Consider the following 18,283-nt stretch of genomic DNA (forward strand, 5'->3'; position numbering starts at 1 on the left):
TTGTATTATAATAATTTGTATTATAATAATTGCTAGAGTAGAGGAGAATAATCTGGTTTTATTAATTGATTTGAACAGAATATTCAGAGAAATTATTAGTTACATAAAATTCAAACAAACACTTTATATAAACAGGAAGTAAACACACCAGTCCTTTCAAAGTACTGAGTACACATACTGAATGTACTCGTCTCTTTAATTTATGGAAAATATTTTAAAACTTAACATTTCATATATTTTTACTTTGTTTTAAATTTAATTTTTGACTTTTTATAAAAATTCTCCATTTTCATTTTAAAATCCCATTTGTATAAATATTTTCAGAAATGAAAGTAAACAAAAGACAAAACCAATTTTCTAAAAATAAATTCATAAACACGTCAGGAAAATTCAGATTTAAGTTTTAACCTTAAAACACAAAAACAGGGAGAAAAGTCATATAAATAGAAAATAAAGCTGTAGATAAAAATACCAACCTGTTTATAATTTAAAAACAGGAAGTCCATCTCCCCTACTCCCTGTCTGTGTCCTGGTTTAAAAATGAAATAACCACTTTGGTTTGAATTCGGGATTTGTTTCGAAAAAAAAAAAACGTTCATGTTGATTTGTGTTTAAATCATTTGTGTAAAAGCTGCAATTTCCCATGTTCTAATTCATCTTTCAGTGTTTAGTTTGATATTGACCAACTCAGTGTGACTGGGACCAGATGGAACCAGATGGAACCTGCTGGGACCAGATGGAACCTTCTGGGACCAATTGGAACCTAATGGGATCTGCTGGAACCTGCTGGAACCTACTGGGACCAGATGGAACCAGATGGAACCTGCTGGGACCAGATGGAACCAGATGGAACCTTCTGGGACCAATTGGAACCTAATGGGACCTGCTGGAACCTGCTGGAACCTACTGGGACCAGATGGAACCTGCTGGGACCAGATGGAACCTTCCGGGACCAATTGGAACCTAATGGGACCTGCTGGAACCTGCTGGGACCAGATGGAACCAGATGGAACCAGATGGAACCTGCTGGGACCAGGTGAAACCTGCTGGGACCAGGTGAAACCTGCTGGGACCAATTGGAACCTGCTGGGACCTGCTGGAACCTACTGGGACCAGATGGACTCTGCTGGGACCAGATTGAACCTTCCGGGACCAATTGGAACCTAATGGGACCTGCTGGAACCTGCTGGGACCAGATGGAACCAAATGGAACCTGCTGGGACCAGGTGAAACCTACTGGGACCAGGTGAAACCTGCTGGGACCAATTGGAACCTGCTGGGACCTGCTGGAACCTACTGGGACCAGATGGACTCTGCTGGGACCAGATTGAACCTTCCGGGACCAATTGGAACCTGCTGGGACCTGCTGGAACCTGCTGGGACCAGATGGAACCAAATGGAACCTGCTGGGACCAGGTGAAACCTGCTGGGACCAGGTGAAACCTGCTAGGACCAATTGGAACCTGCTGGGACCAGATGGAACCAGATGGAACCTGCTGGGATCAGATGGAACCAGATGGAACCTGCTGGAACCAGTTGGAACCTTCTGGGACCAATTGGGACCTGCTGGAACCAGTCGGAACCTTCTGGGACCAATTGGAACCTGATGGGACCTGCTGAACCTGCTGGAACCTGCTGGGACCTGCTGGGACCAGATGAAACCTGCTGGGACCAGATGGAACCTGCTCGAACCAGTTGGAACCAAATGGAAGCTGCTGGGACCAATTGGAACCTGCTGGAACCTGCTGGAACCAGATGGAACCTGGTGAAACCTGCTGGGACCTGCTGGGACCCACTGGGACCAAATGGAACCAGATTGAACCGGATGGAACATGCTAGGATCAGATGAAACCTGCTGGGATCAGATGGAACCTATTGGAAACAGTCGGAACCTGCTGGGACCAGATGGAACCAAATGGAACCTGCTAGGACCAACTGGAACCTGTTGGGACCAGGTGAAACCTGGTGGGACCTGCTGGAACCTGCTGGGAGCTACACTACTCTAAAGTTTGGGATATTTTGCTTTTGGGTGAAATTGATGGAAAATGTAAAAAGTTGACGCTACAGTGATATGATATGATGAAAGTAGAGCATTTAAGTAGAAGCATGAAATGGTGATTTCCTCATCTCAAACAATTTACTGAAACAAAAGCCAACAACCGTGGTGGGTTTACCACAACAACAAATGTCAATGTCTCAATAACTTGTCATGTGGCCTTGAGCATCAGTTACAGCTTGACAAGGACGTCTCATGCTGTTCACAAGTCGACTTATTGTCTGCTGAGGCCTGGCCCCCCACTCTTCTTGAAGGGGGCCCTCAGGTCATTGAGGTTCTGGGGCACAGAGTTAGGAGCCTCTACACGGCCACTCAGCTCATCCCATAAGTTTTCTATGGGATTCAGGTCTGGAGAAAGTGCAGGCCACTCCATTTGAGGTGCCCCAGTCTCCAGCAGCCGTTCCCTAATGATGCCACCTCCATGAGCTGGAGCGTTGTCGTCCATGAAGATGAAATGAGGCCTGTGTTGTTCATGCAGAGGCACAATGACTGGATGAATGATGTCATTCAGGTAGTATGGGCTTGTCACTGTACCATTCACAAAGTGTAGGGCAGTTCTGTATTGACTAGACACACCTGCCCACACTGTAACACCACCACCACCAAAGGCTCGTCTGGTGACAGCAGTGGCTGATGCGTAGCGCTCTCCTTGACGTCTCCATCATTTCTGCTCAACGTGAAGCGACTTTCATCAGAGAACAGCACCGAGGCCCCTGGTCCCTCGTCCAGCGTCAACGCTCCCTGGCCCCTGCAAGACCATGATGCCTGTGCCTGGTGGTGTGGTCAGGTGCCCTTGCAGGTGGTCTAGCACGCAGACCACGCTGATGTCAACAGTTTTGAATGGTCTGACGTGACACTTGGTGCCTCTCACCTCCCTTAAATGTGCCTGGAGTTGAGTGGCATCATCATGCGGTTCCTCAGGGCACTGTTCACAATGAAGCGCTCATCAGTGTGGGATGTGGCCAAAGGACGTCCACTTCTATGCCTTTCTGTGACTCTTCCAGTCTCTGTATCTCTGTTGGAACCTGCTGATGACACTTTGTGACACTCTAAGCTCAGTGGCCACTTCCCTCTGACAACATCCTGTTTGAAGCCTCACCAGCCGAGGTACTTTTGATCAGTTGTTGGCGTGGTCCTGGTCTCATGATGTCAAAATGTGAACAGCTTGATGAAGAGGACTGTTTAAATACCAACTCTAATTGAACCAGGAAATGTATTGGTCCATTCATGGGTCAAACACCTGTTGTGAATTTTTCCGTTCAGCTCCTTATTAGAGAAGAGCAAGTTGTGCAAAAAGTACTGAAACATTGAACAGTTGGACATGTGCATTCAAAAGTTAAGAGAAGGTCAAATTTAATTCACCTGCAAAGGTTATAGTGCATTTTAGGTTCATCCTGAAATTTCCCCCCAAAGCCAAATATCCCTAACTTTTTGTGAGTAGTGTACTGGGACCTGCTGGGACCACATGGAACCAGATGGAACCTGCTAGGATCAGATGAAACCTGCTGGGACCAGATGGAACCTGCTGGGACCAGATGGAACCTGCTGGGACCAGATGGAACCTGCTGGGACCAGATGGAACCTACTGGAACCAGATGGAACCTACTGGGACCAGTTAGAACCAGATGGAACCTGCTGGGACCAGATGGAAGCAGCAATAACTAGTAGGAACCTGCAAGAACTGTCCTGTCCTGACAGACAGGTCAGTCTTGCAGACAGACAGGCCAGTCCTGCAGACAGACAGGTTAGTCTTGCAGGGTCCTCTTGGACGTGATGTCCAGTCCTTCCTGTCTCAGTCTCTTCAATGCTGGTCCATAGACGTCTCTGCTCATCGGAGTCACCAAACCAGGACGACGCATCTCACCTGGAGAGACAGACAGATGCTTACTGACCAATCTCCTGGAGAGACAGACAGATGCAAATTGACCACGGGTCCAGAGGGACAGACAGATGCTAACCTGAGGTTACTGAGAATGTGGTTTCCATGGTAAACATGTTAGAATATGATCAATATGGGTAAGATGGGAGAGATGGTTAGATGGGTCAGATGGTCAGATGGGTTGAATGGTTAAATAGGTCAGATGGTTAGATGGATCAGATGGGTTAGATGGGTCAGATGGGTTAGCCGAAGTAGGAAGTAGAGAGACTGACCGTCCAACACCATGCGGGCAGCAATGGCTGCTGGGTAACCGACGGTCTTGGCCATGGCGGAGAAGCCGCCGGGCGTCCCGTAGACCACCAGGCTCAGGTGCTGGGTCTCCAGCTCCCCCGTCGGGTGGCGGACCCCAACATCGTTACGCATGATGACCATGTCCCGCTCGCCCTTCTCTGGAGAGAGAGGGGGTCAGTTATAGTTTCTATTCAAAATGAAAAGTTCCTTTTGCAGCGACTTCAGGAAACTGTTTAACTCCAGATGAAGAACGGAGTGGTGTGAGGTCACTTCCTGTTATAAACACATTCTGCATTCCCTAGTCCTAGTGGCAGTCCTCCTCCTAGTTCTAGGCCCAGTTGTAAGTCCTAGTCTTATGTTATTGCTTAATAATTATTGGATAATGATCAAATAAATAATTGACTCACCCTGAAGCGAGAAGGCATTTGTTTTGCACTGATTATTATTATTATTTTTATTATTATTCATCTTCTTGGCATTTTTCACTGCGTTCCAAATTATTATGCAAATTGGATAAGTGCATAAACATTACATTTTTTGTTTTTCTATTCAACTCATGGAGGGTATTGTGTCTCAGGGCTCTTTGGATCACTGAAATCAATCTCAGACACCTGTGATTAGTTTGCCAGGAGCCCAATTAAAGGAAAACTACTTAAGAAGGACATTCCACATTATTAAGCAGTTACAGGTTTCAACAATATGGGAAAGAAAAACCATCTCTCTGTGGCCGAAAAGCCTCAAATAGTACAATGCCTTGGACAAGGTATGAAAGCATTAGATATTTCACAAAAACGTAAGCGTGGTCATCGTACTGTGAAGCGATTTGTGGCTGATCCAGAGCACAGACGGTTGGTGCAGATAAAGGCAGAATGAGGAAGGTTTCTGCCAGACTAATTCATGGGATGAAGAGAGCAGCTGCTAAAATGCCGTTACAAAGCAGCAAACAGGTATTTGAAGCTGCTGGTACCTCTGGAGTCCAGCCAACCTCAAGGTATAGAATCCTCCGGAGGCTTGCAGTTGTGCATAAACCTACTATTGGGGCCCCCCCTAACCAATGCTCCCAAGCAGAAACGGTTGTAGTGGGTCCAGAAATACATGAAGACTCATTTTTTAACAGTCTTTTTTACTGATGAGTGCCGTGCAACCCTGGGTGGTGCAGATGGATGGAGTAGTGGATGGTGGGTGGATGGCCACCATGTCCCAACAAGGCTGTCACGTTTGCAAGGAGGTGGCGGAGTCATGGGGAGAGAGCTGGTAGGCCCCTTTAGGGTCCCTGATGGTGTGAAAATGACCTCGGCAAAGTATATAGAGTTTCTGACTGACCACTTTCTTCCACGGTACAAAAAGAAGAACTGTGCCTTCTGTAGCAAAACCATCTTCATGCACGACAACGCACCATCTCATGCTGCAAAGAATACCTCTGTGTCATTGGCTGCTATGTGCATAAAAGGAGAGAAACTCCTCCTCCCCTGACCTCAAAACAATTGAGAACCTTTGGAGCATCCTCAAGCAAAAGATCTATGAGGGTGGGAGGCAGTTGGCATCAAAACAGCAGCTCTGGGAGGATGTTCTGACATCCTGCAAAGAAATTCAACAGAAACTCCCCAAAAACTCACAAGTTCAATAACATTCAAATTAAACACTAACGGTTGATGACTTGAAAATTATACTGACTGTCATTTGCATCGACTATTTAGGAAAATCTGAGAAAAATATAATTTGTATAATAATTTGGAACGCAGTACAGGTATGTTCACCAGAGATCACTCTGTGATCCTATTGGTCAATGTCAAGGAATGTGTCCTATGAGTTGTTAGGCTAGGCAGGAAAATACCAAACAGTCTGACATGCTAGACCTTTCATCAGGGTGGTCACCGATGATGTCACACTACACGGGTAAAGACGCCCGTTCATCATTCCCAACATTCAAATTTGGGCTGGAAATTTGTAGGCTACGATAAAATCGGGTCAAAATCGGGCTGAATTTGTGTCGTCTGATCCCGGCATCACGGACACTTGGAAAACGAATACGTACCTATTATTATTATTATTACATAACTATATAAATAATATGAATGGTTTGGTTGGTTGGTTTTTCAGAACAGCTGGCGCCAAAAGCTGCTTCTTGTGCTCCACTGTTCAACAGTTTTTCTTCTTGTAAATTTCCACCAGGAGCAGGATGGAAATAATCTCAAAATGTATCAAGTTGAGTCTTTTCAAAGTCTTGTAGTGTATGGTAGGCATTAGTCCGAGTTGTAGTCCATAGTCCTGGTTCTAGTTGTAGTACGAGACGTAGTCCTGGTCCTGGTTGTAGTCCAAGTCCTAGTTGTAGTACATTTACATTACATTTAGTCATTGATCAGACGCTTTTATCCAAAGCGACTTACAATTGTTCAAACACCGACGGACGCAGCCATCAGGAGCAATTAGGGGTAAAGTGTCTTGCTCAAGGACACTACAGGATGCTAGCAGGAGCCTGGGATCGAACCAGCAACCTTTAGATCACTAGACCACCAGCTCTACCGCCTGAGCTACCATCCCCGTAGTACTAGATATAGTCCTGGTTTTGGTTGTAGTCCTGGTCCTAGTTGTAGTACTAGACATATTCCTGGTTCTGGTTGTAGTCCTGGTCATCCCAGGTCTTTGTCTCTTACCGAAGGACAGTTTGGCCTCCAGGTGTTTGGCCAGAGCACCCAGAACGCTGTCGGCTCGAGGAACGCTGTCGTCTCCCAGCATGCCCAGCCTACACACAACATGACACTGCATTAAAGCCTCTTCACACATGGAATCCGTAACATCGCTGGAGAAAATTATATATGCAGCAAAGCCCCGCCCCTCCTGGACGGTCTGGGTTCCCTCTGCTGACGGAGCGGGGACAGAGCCCCCGTCCCCGGACACAACAACTCCAACCCCATGTTATTAAATCAGTGTGATCATTTTCAACCTGTCCTACACCCTCTGCCTCCACCCGTTCTACCTTTCCCTGCAGCAGCGGGGAATCCAAGCGCTTGTGTCCGATGTCCCAGCACCGCACCTGAACTGTAAAACCCACTGGAGGGTGTGAGTGCTTTTTAACAATATTACAACCTGGACGTCTTTTTAACAATATAAACACCTGGACGTCTTTTTAACAATATAAACACCTGGACGTCTTTTTACAATATAAACACCTGGACGTCTTTTTAACAATATGAACACCTGGACGTCTTTTTACAATATAAACACCTGGACGTCTTTCAGTTTCTCATCTCTGTGCCACAGTTCAGATCAAGATCACTTTTTTCCCCAAAATGTTTTTATCTCTTCCCGTAAACAAATATATTAAAAAATATATTTGTACAAAATAAATATGAATAAACATTATTTGTGCTTTATTTGGAATCAGCTCCACCCCCTCTTTACCAAAATGTTAGTGCTTCCATTCCGTAGACACCGCATTATGAGGACACTACATTACGAAGACGTTACATTATGAGGAAGCTACATTATGAGGATGTTACATTGTGAGGACCCTACATGACACTAGATTATGAAGACGTTACATTATGATGAAGCTACATTATGAGGATGTTACATTATGAGGACCCTACATGACACAAGATTATGAAGACGTTACATTATGAGGAAGCTACATTATGAGGATGTTACATTATGAGGACACATGACACTACATCTGAGGTAATTACATTCTGGGGAAGCTACATTATGAGGACGTTACATGACACTTCATTATGAAGACGTTACATTATGAGGACACTACATAACACCACATGATGACGTTACATTTACATGACACTACATCATGAGGACTACATTATAAGGATGTTACATTATGAAGATGTTACATTATGAGGATGTTACATTATGACGATGTGACATTATGAGGACCTTGCATTTTGAGGACACTACTTTATGAGGACGTTGCATTATAAGGAAACTACATTATGAGGATGTTACATTATGAGGACACTACATGACCCATTATGAGGACACGACATTATGAGGACACTACATGAAATGACATTATGAGGACACAACATTATGAGGACACTACATGAAACGTCATTATGAGGACACAACATTATGAGGACACTACATAACACGACATTATGAGGACATTTCATGTCCTGACAATTCCAATGTCTTACTAATGCTGCAGGGTGTTTAGCTGTGTTTATAAACCACTCACTCACTCTGAGCTCCACTCCCCCTCCCTCTCCCCCTCCCACCTTTGCCCCCTCTCTCCACCCTCCTCCCTCCCTCCCCCACCAGTACAATGCACTAACCTTCAGTGTTGCTGTGAAAGGCGGCACAGCGCCCCCCCAGAGAGGGGGTGGGGGGGGTCCTTGGCGTCTACAGAGTTGAGCAGCTGCTTTTGCAGGTGAATTGAATAAATGAACAACGAGTCTTTGACGACAGAAAAACACCTTTTAGCGCTGAAAGGAATGTTTCCCACAGTTCAGCGCTCGCCGCGCGGCCTTGGGCACAAGAGACTCGTCCAGAAGTTGATTTATATTGAAGAGCGGCGCAGGCGCCACTTGAAGCGGCGCCGGCCTTGCTCCAAAACACAGCAACACGGCAACACGCTGGGAGTCAGTCCTCCATCTTTACAGACGACTGTCTTTAAAACAAACCAAACACGCTGATAATTAGACTCTTTCAGACAAAATTCAGCCTTTTTGACTTTTCAGGTGACACTGAGCTGAGCTGCTTCAGTCCCAGCAAACTAAACATCAAACACCGAAAATATCAATAACTAGAAAGAGTCATAACTGAAAATTTTAATAACTAGAGTTTGAAAAGAACCACAATTTGAAAAGAGAGACTTGAAAAGACGACAGAGGAGGAGGGAAATAAATTATAAAGAACGCTACCAGATCCGGACCAGAACTGGACCAGCTTTTCCACATGCACAGCTTGTGTCTCTGGAAGATGTCCAGATCCCCATCTATCCAGGTCCCCATGTGTCCAGGTTCCCATGTCCCTATCTTCAGGTTCCCATGTTGGAACTTGGATACATGTGGACATGGAACCGGGACAATGGAACCTGGGAATATATCCAGGTCCCATTGTCCCCGTGTCCTGGTCCCCAAGTCCACATGTGTCCGTGTCCTCATGTGTCCCAGTGTGTCCCCATGTGTCCAGGTCCAAATGTGTCCATGTCTCCCTGTGAGTCCCTTTGTGTCCATGTCCCCAAGTGTCCATGTTTTTAATTGCACTTTATCAACCCTCTGGCGGAAGTTCTCTTTATCAACCCTCTGGCGGAAGTTCTCCATATTAGCCCATCCTAGTATCTACGGGCAGTGAGCTGTCACATAGCGGTGGGCAGATGCCTTGCTCAGGGGCATCGGCAGGAGAGTCTAACTCTGACTGGGTGTTGGGGGGGGGGGGGGGGGGGGTTAGGATAACATGGGAGAACATGCAGACTCCACAGAAAGATCCCTGTCGGGTCGAGGCCAGACCCTGCTGCTGTGAGGCCACAGTACAAACCACTGAGCCACCGTGTCCAAGCGTCCTCACCATCTCAGCGTCTCCATCCTGAAAGCGTCTCGTCCCACTCGCTCGTACACAGCTTCTTCAAATGCATCATGGGAAACGGAGGCAGAGAGACCCATCTGCCTGGAGAGGAGCTCTTTCTGTTCCAGGGACAAGATGGAGGACATTCTTTACTACAAAAGGATCCTGACACCTCCTGCACTCTCCTACAACCTATACCGTCTCCTACATGTAGTCTGTCTCCTACTTCCTAGACTGTGTCCTACATCCTAGACTGGCACCTACATCCTCAAATATCTCCTTCATCCTAGACTGGCACCTACATCCTCGACTGTCACCTACATCCTCGACTGGAACCTACATCCTAGACTGTCTCCTACATCCTAGACTGTCTCCTACATTCTAGACTGGCTCCTACATCCTACATTGTCTCCAAGCTTGGCTCCAGATGAGTGCATATGAGGTACAGTGGACAATGTAGTACTAACAGTACTACAGTAGTTGTGTACCAAAAAGCAGACACTGCTTTCACCACTGTATTGATCACTGTCACCTCACCATCCAACAACAGACTGTTCCAGCTGCTGTGGTCAAGCAAGCCCCCCTGCAGTCACACAGCGAGGACAGAAAGACTGAGACAGAGTTTCTTCCTCAAGCCATAAGAACTGTCAACGCTGAACTCACTGCCTTACTGTACTGCAGACTGTACTGCATACTGTATCACTGTTCTGGGTAAATGTATACTGTACTGCATACTGTATCACTGTTCTGGGTTACTGTATACTGTACTGCATACTGTATCACTGTACTGCATACTGTATCACTGTACTGGGCTACTGCATACTGTACTGGGTTGCTGCATAATTTACTGCATACTGTATCACTGTTCTGGGTTACTGTATACTGTACTGCATACTGTATCACTGTACTGGGCTACTGCATACAGTACTGGGTTGCTGCATAATTAACTGCATACTGTATCACTGTTCTGGGTTACTGTATACTGTACTGCATACTGTATCACTGTACTGGGCTACTGCATACTGTACTGGGTTGCTGCATAATTTACTGCATATTGTATCACTGTTCTGGGTTACTGTATACTGTACTGCATACTGTATCACTGTACTGGGCTACTGCATACTGTACTGGGTTGCTGCATAATTTACTGCATAGTGCATCGCTGTACTGGGTCACTGCATACTGTACTGCATACCGTATCACTGTTCTGGGTTACTGCATACTGTATTGCATCGCTGTACTGGGCTACTGCATACTGTACTGCAAACTGTACTGGGCCACTGCATACTGTACCGCATACTATATCACTGTACTGGGTTACTGCATACTGTACCGCATACTATATCACTGTACTGGGCCACTGCATACTGTACCGCATACTATATCACTGTACTGGGTTACTGCATACTGTACGGCATACTGTATTACTGTACTGGGTTACTGCATACTGTATTGCATACTGTATCACTGCTCTGGGTTACTGCATACTTGCCTGTATACTGTATCACTCTACTGGGTTACTGCATACTGTATCACTGTGTGGGTTACTGCATACTGTATCACTGTGTGGGTTACTGCATACTGTATCACTGTTCTGGGTTACTGCATACTTATCACTGTACTGGGCTACTGCATACTGTACTGCATACCGTATCACTGTACTGGGTTGCTGCATACTCTACTGCATACTGTATCACTGCATACGGTAATGCATCACTGTACTGATTACTGCAAATTGTACTGCATACTGTATCACTGTTCTGGGTAACTGCATACTGTACTGCATACTGTATCACTGTACTGGGCTACTGCATACTGTACTGGGTTGCTGCATAATTTACTGCATACTGTATCACTGTAGTGGGCTACTGCATACTGTACTGGGTTGCTGCATAATTTACTGCATAGTGTATCGCTGTACTGGGTCACTGCATACTGTACTGCATACTGTATCACTGTTCTGGGTTACTGCATACTGTACTGCATCACTGTACTGGGCTACTGCATACTGTACGGCATACTGTACTGGGTCGCTGCATAGTGTACTGCATACTATATCACTGTACTGGGTTACTGCATACTGTATTACTGTACTGGGTTACTGCATACTGTATTGCATACTGTATCACTGTTCTGGGTTACTGCATACTTGCCTGTATACTGTATCACTGTACTGGGTTACTGCATACTGTATCACTGTACTGGGTTACTGCATACTGTATCACTGTTCTGGGTTACTGCATACTTATCACTGTACTGGGCTACTGCATACTGTACTGCATACCGTATCACTGTACTGGGTTGCTGCATACTCTACTGCATACTGTATCACTGCATACAGGAATGCATCACTGTACTGATTACTGCAAATTGTACTGCATACTGTATCACTGTTCTGGGTTACTGCATACTGTATCACTGTTCTGGGTTACTGCATACTGTATCACTATACTGGGTTACTGCATACTGTACTGCACACTATCACTGTTCTGGGTCACTGCATACTGTGCTGTATTGCTGTTCTGTTAGGTGTTACTGTATTGCTTTTTAGTACTGTTGTATACTGTACTGTATATCTCCACACACACTTTATTCACAAGAACGATTCCTCTTATTTTCTACTTTGTATTTCCACTATATATGACCATTTTACTCTTATTTTATTTCAATTTAATTTTTTATTGATATTATTCTAGTCACTAACTGAATTAGCTTTTAGGAATCAGTTTCAGTTAGTTGCTAGGTAGGACTTAGGGCAGCTATTATGTTCTGTTTAGTAACTATTGTGCATAATCTCCAGGTGCGTTCTAAAGACATTTCACTGCATATGTATGAAAGTATGTATATGTATGAACGTATGTGTATGTATGTGACAAATAAACCTCTCGAACCTAAATTAAGGTAAATAAGATCTAGTGTCAGGTTTCTCAGGATATGAAATACTAATATATACATACACACATACATACACAGATAGACAGACTGACAAATAAATATCTCCAGAGGTGTGTTACCCAGGAGGTCATGCTCTGCAGCTCAGATCTTGGTTCAGTGTTGATCAGACCAAGTTTGACGAAGCCAGACATTGCTCTGGAGAAACCCTGCAATACACACACACACACACACACACACACACACACACACACACACACACACACACACACACACACACACACACACACACACACACACACACACACACACACACACACACACACACACACAATAAAGCTCAATCCTCCACATGGAATGTTGGCTTTGATTTTTTTATTTAATGTCTCTGAAGGAAAATCTAAATAAAATATAGAAACCATGTCTCATGGATCCCTTTAAAACCCTTAATATCCTCCATCTTGGAATTCTGTTCATTTGTTTCAGGTTCAGTAGATAGGTTGAGCACAAAACATTTATTTTCATTTTATAAACATGTTTTTATTTGGCATCAGAGGAACTCCTTTCACACCATTTCCAGTACCCCCGCACTCCGAGTGCTCGCAGTACCTTGTAGCGCAGCGTGCCCCGCAGCAGTGTGTGCACCCCCTGCAGGCCGTAGGGCTCGACGTACGTGGTGCTGTCGCGGTTGGGGAAGCCCTCCAGGCTGAACCCCGGAAGGAAGTCCATGGAGGAGCTGGAGTCCATCAGAGAGCCCCCTGCTGGGAGGCTGACCACCTGGGGGCGCACCACAACCGCAACCACAACCACATCCACACCCATTCACCCCCCCACACACACACAAAATGTTTGAACTGGATCTTAGTGTTTGAGAATGGTGTCGTTCCAGTGTGCTGTGGTGCGGTTTGGGTGTAGTTTTAAGTGTTTTGTGTTGTTAGTGTGTTTGGGTGTAGATTCACCGTTGTTTGGGTGAAGATTTGGTGTGTGCTGTCTTGTTACAGTGTAGTTTCAGTGTATTTTGGGTGTTTTGTCTGACCTGGCCGTCCTTGAGGAACACGGCAGGGCTGACAGTGTTGAGCAGAACACCGTACGGACTCCAGCTGAACTTGTATCGCAGAGGGTTGTCGGAACATTCTGGAGCCGGCAGACCGCCGCAGAACGAGCTGTAGGACTCCACCTGAACAACGTCAAGAAACAGAAATATCAAAACTCATCAATTTACACTTTATTCTGCGTGATTTAAAAACAACTTGAATCTCTTTCCCCCAAGATCAATAAAACGGGAAACAAATACATTCCATCGCAAACTATGTTTGTGTTCCAAACATGCACCACTCACCCTGCAGCCGTCGGCCATGGCCTGGTCGATCACCTCCATGGCCAGCATGTGGTCGATGCCCGGGTCCAGACCCATCTCGTTCACAATGGTCACACCTGCAGCCTCCGCACTGACGGGTTATTAAATATACACAGCAAATCAATAATATTAATGTGACAATGTTTAATGTAAACAAACAGAAACAGCCTCTGAAATTACTGTTATGAGCTACAACATGAAATATTGACCGCGGACCTGAAGCATCCAAAACCTGACAATCTGATCATTATTGATTTTGGATTGATAGATCAAGAAGCTCATTATGTATCATTATAATCATGATGGAATAATAATTCCTAATAATGTCAGACTGGAGCTTGAGACGCAGGATGGGGTTGAATCCTGGAAGCGTGGGCAGAGAGACACATCTGAGTGTCCGCCCACAGCTGGACCAACACAGAACCCAAGTCCTAAACCCAAGAAGACCCAGGACCAAAGCACTGACTAGACCAGACTTGGGCATTTTATGGCCAGTGGGCCAAATCCGGCTCTTTGGGCGTCCCTGTCCAGCCCGCGTGAGGTCAATCGTAAATTAGAACATAAATTAAAAAGTATTTATACTGTGCACACAATACAACTGTGTAGCTTATATTTTGAAAAGCGTCCCGTTTGTTTTTTTTTATTTAAGTAAGGGAGCGCATGCGTGGGTGAACAGCTACAAGTGATGCTGGCCAGCTAGCCCTCAAAATGTCAGCTCACGCCAAAAAAATAAAAATTTATCCCGAATCCTTATTCTTCTGATTACCAGTAGCAGCTAATCAAAATATTTAATTTACTGCTTTTTACAATGGGAGAAAATTAATATTGAGCAGAATTAAGTTCAAGTTATTGTTGGTTCAGCCCTCCAACACAGGTCAGGTTTCTCATGTGGCCCCTTGTAAAAATTAATTGCCCACCCCTGGACTAGACCATATAGAGCCAGCAGCACCTGCGGCTCCCGTGACAGAGGGAGTAGAACAGTGTAAAAGGCGTCAAAGTAGGTCATCATGGCGAGCGTCCCTTACCTGTTCTGCAGCTCCTTCATGGCGGGGCTCAGGTAGCTGGCGGTCACCATGTTGACCTTGCGCTGGATGCAGTGTTTGGCCACAAGAGGGTGGAGGGCGTACGGCAGTAAACTGTGGACACAAACCATGAGCTGAAAGGTTTTGGACGACAGGGATCTACCCTACCTGATTTACCTAATGAAACAGAGGTACTGGACCAGATGGATCTACCCTACCTGATGAACCAGAGGTATTGGACCACATGGATTTACCTGATAAAACAGAGGTACTGGACCAGATGGATTTACCTGATGAACCAGAGATACTGGACCAGATAGATCTACCTGATGAGTCAGAAGTTTTGGACCCGAGGGACCTACCTGATAACCAGGTCGTGGTCTTTGACCAGGGAGTCCAGGTGTCCCTCCTGGCTGGTGATGTCCAGCATCACTGGGATGGTGTTAGGGTACTGGGCTGCCAGCTCCTCAGCCTGGCTCAGCATCACCGAGGCTGGAGATACAAACAGGTCGTCATGGAAACAGCATTTGGTTCCGATCTGGAACTACAAATTTCTCTTGAGGTTCTAGTTCCTCCTTCGAGAGGTTCTAGTTCCTCTATCTAGAGATTATAGTTCCTTTTTCAGGATGTTCTACTTCTTCCTTCTAGAGGATCTAATTCCTCCATTTAGAGGCCCTAGTCCCTCCTTCTGGAGGTTCTAGTTCCTCCTTCTAGATCTCCTAGTTCCTCCTTTTGGAAGTCCTAGTTCCTCTTTCTGGGGTTCTAGTTTCTCCTTTTAGAGGTTTTAGTTCCTCCTTCTAGAAGTTTTAGTTGCTCCTTCTAGAGGTCCTAGGTCCTCCTTCAAGAGGTTCTAGTTCCTTGTTCTAGAGGTTCTAGTTCCTCTATCTAGAGGTCCTAGTTCATCTTTCTAGAGGTTCTAGTTCCTACTTCTAGAGTTTCTAGTTCCTCCTTCTAGAGGCCCTGGTTCCTCTTTCTTGAGGTTCTAGTTACTCCTTCTAGAGGTCCTAGTTGCTCCTTCTAGAGGTCATAGTTCCTCTTTCTAGAGGTTCTAGTTCCTCCTTATTGAGGTTCTAGTTCCTCCTTCTCGAGGTCCTAGTTCCTCCTTCTAGAAGTTCTAGTTCCTCTTTCTGGAGGTTCTAAGATAAGATAAGATAAACCTTTATTAGTCCCACAACGGGGAAATTTACATCATTCCAGCAGCAAAAAGGGGACATTAGAAAATAGAGAGAATATCAAGGTACACACTATAAACAATATAAAATACATAGAAAACATAAAAATAAAAAATCACCATAAATAGGAACCAGAGTGCTAAGTGTATTGCACATAACTGGACACATTACACATCAGGGATTGCACTTTCCTTTTTTTTTTTATACAACAAATGCACTTGCTCTATTTCACAGAGTGTATGTGTGTGTGTGTGTGTGTGTGTGTGTGTGTGTGTGTGTGTGTGTGTGGTTGTTCTACTGGCTGCACTGTTGGTTATACAGTGACAGCCGCAGGAAGGAAGGCTCTGCGATAGCGCTCCTTTTCACACTTTGGGTGAAGCAGCCTGAAGGAGCTCTCCAGTGCCGGCAGTCTCATGCATGGGGTGGGGTTCGTTCTCCATCATGGATGACAGCTTAGCCATCATCCTCTTTTCTCCCACCACCTGCACTGGGTCCAGGGGGCCCCCCAGGACAGAGCTGGCCTTCTTGATCAGTTTATCAAGTCTCTTCCTGTCAACTGTGGTGAGGCTGTTGCCCAAGCAGACTACTCAATAAAAGATGGGTGATGCCACCACAGTGTTAAAGAGGAGAGCCCCCTGCACTCCAAAGGACCTAAGTCTTCTAAGCAGATAGAGTCTGCTCTGACCCTTCTTATAAAGTGCATGTATGTGATTAGTCCAGTCCAGTTTATTGTTCAGGTGAACACCTAGGTATTTGTAAGATCCCACTATGCCAATATCCATTCCCTGGATGTTCACCGGTGTCGGGGGGGGGGAGTGTCTGTGCCTACGGAAATCCACCACCAGCTCTTTGGTTTTCCCAGCATTGATCTTGAGGCGGTTCCGCTGGCACCAGTCCACAAAGTCCATGGTGAGTTCTCTGTATTCGCTGTCGTCCTCATCTGTGATGAGGCCGACGATTGCAGAGTCGTCAGAGAACTTCTGCAGGTGACAGCTGGTTGAGTTGTACATGAAGTCTGCAGTGTAGAGGGTGAAGAGGAAAGGTGCCAAGACCGTTCCTTGCGGGGCCCCTCTGCTGCAGATGACCATGTCAGACCCGCAGTTCTGAGACCTCATGTACTTTGGCCGGTCCGCGAGTTAGTCCAGGATCCAGGAAGGCAGGTGATGGTCCACTCCTGTGTGCTGCATCTTGTCCCTCGGAAGCACAGGCTGAATGGTGTTGAAAGCACTTGAGAAATCAAAGAACATGATCCTCACAGTGCTCCCAGGCTTCTCCAGGTGAGAGAGAGCTCGATGTAGCAGGAAGACGACGACGTTGTCTACCCCGATGCCAGGCTGGAAGGCAAACTGGAGCGGGTCTATTACTGATCTCACCAGGGAGTGGAGATGCCCAAGGACCAGCCTCTCCAGGGTCTTCATGAGGTGAGACGTCAGTGCCACCGGCCTGTAGCTGCTGGGGTGCTTGGGGTGCGGGATTTTCGGCACCGGTACCACACAGGATGTCTTCCACAGCTGTGGCACTCTCCCCACCTCTGGTGTTCTTTTGCTGGAACTATTCCGCCATCTTTCTTCTGTAGCTGTCCTTCCCCTCTCTGATCTTCCGCCTCAGCTGTTTCTGTACCACCTTCAGCTCCTCCTTGTCTCCTGATTTAAAGGCCCCTTTCTTCTCCTTGAGGAGAGCCTTTATATCTGGAGTTATCCAGGGTTTTCTGTTGGGAAAACACTGTACAGTCCTGGTGGGTACAGTGTTTTCCACACAGAAGTTGATGTAATCCGTTATACAGTCAGTGAGACCGTCCATGTCCTCCCCATGAGGAGCACAGAGTTCTTCCCACACAGTAGAGTCAAAGCAGTTCTGTAGAGCCTCTTCAGTCTCTTTAGACAACCTTTTCACTGTGCGGCTCACAGCTGGTTGCCTGAGCACGGGAAGTTTGTAATCTGATCTCCCCATGGGGGGGGGGGGGGGGGGGGTTATATGCCTCCTGGGTGTTGGCATGTAACAAGTCCAGTGTTTCATTGTCCATGGTGTGGCATGTCACGTACTGGGAGAAAGTGGGCAGAGTGGAGGATGGAGAGGCTTGAATAAAATCCCCAGAGA

At 46.0% G+C, this 18,283-nt stretch overlaps 1 protein-coding gene across 2 annotated transcripts in view; it reads right to left on the minus strand.

The window, feature by feature from the left end:
• Positions 1 to 38: 38 nt before the first annotated feature.
• The window catches only part of aass (aminoadipate-semialdehyde synthase), a 44,668-nt gene continuing 26,423 nt past the window's right edge, over positions 39 to 18,283 (minus strand). For both annotated transcript variants that reach the window (XM_080002192.1, XM_080002193.1), the window contains exons 15-24: positions 15,377 to 15,506; positions 15,018 to 15,128; positions 13,975 to 14,083; positions 13,672 to 13,812; positions 13,245 to 13,412; positions 12,758 to 12,844; positions 9,747 to 9,862; positions 6,881 to 6,969; positions 4,208 to 4,384; positions 39 to 3,920 (exon numbers count right to left, since the gene is read on the minus strand). In XM_080002192.1, coding sequence (XP_079858318.1) covers positions 3,802 to 3,920; positions 4,208 to 4,384; positions 6,881 to 6,969; positions 9,747 to 9,862; positions 12,758 to 12,844; positions 13,245 to 13,412; positions 13,672 to 13,812; positions 13,975 to 14,083; positions 15,018 to 15,128; positions 15,377 to 15,506 — 1,247 coding nt within the window. In that variant the 3' untranslated portion in view covers positions 39 to 3,801. The remainder of the gene's footprint in view (positions 3,921 to 4,207; positions 4,385 to 6,880; positions 6,970 to 9,746; positions 9,863 to 12,757; positions 12,845 to 13,244; positions 13,413 to 13,671; positions 13,813 to 13,974; positions 14,084 to 15,017; positions 15,129 to 15,376; positions 15,507 to 18,283) is intronic.

This window comes from Zeus faber (assembly GCF_960531495.2).
Source record: "Zeus faber genome assembly, chromosome: 6".
NCBI classification, from domain to species: Eukaryota; Metazoa; Chordata; class Actinopteri; order Zeiformes; family Zeidae; genus Zeus; species Zeus faber.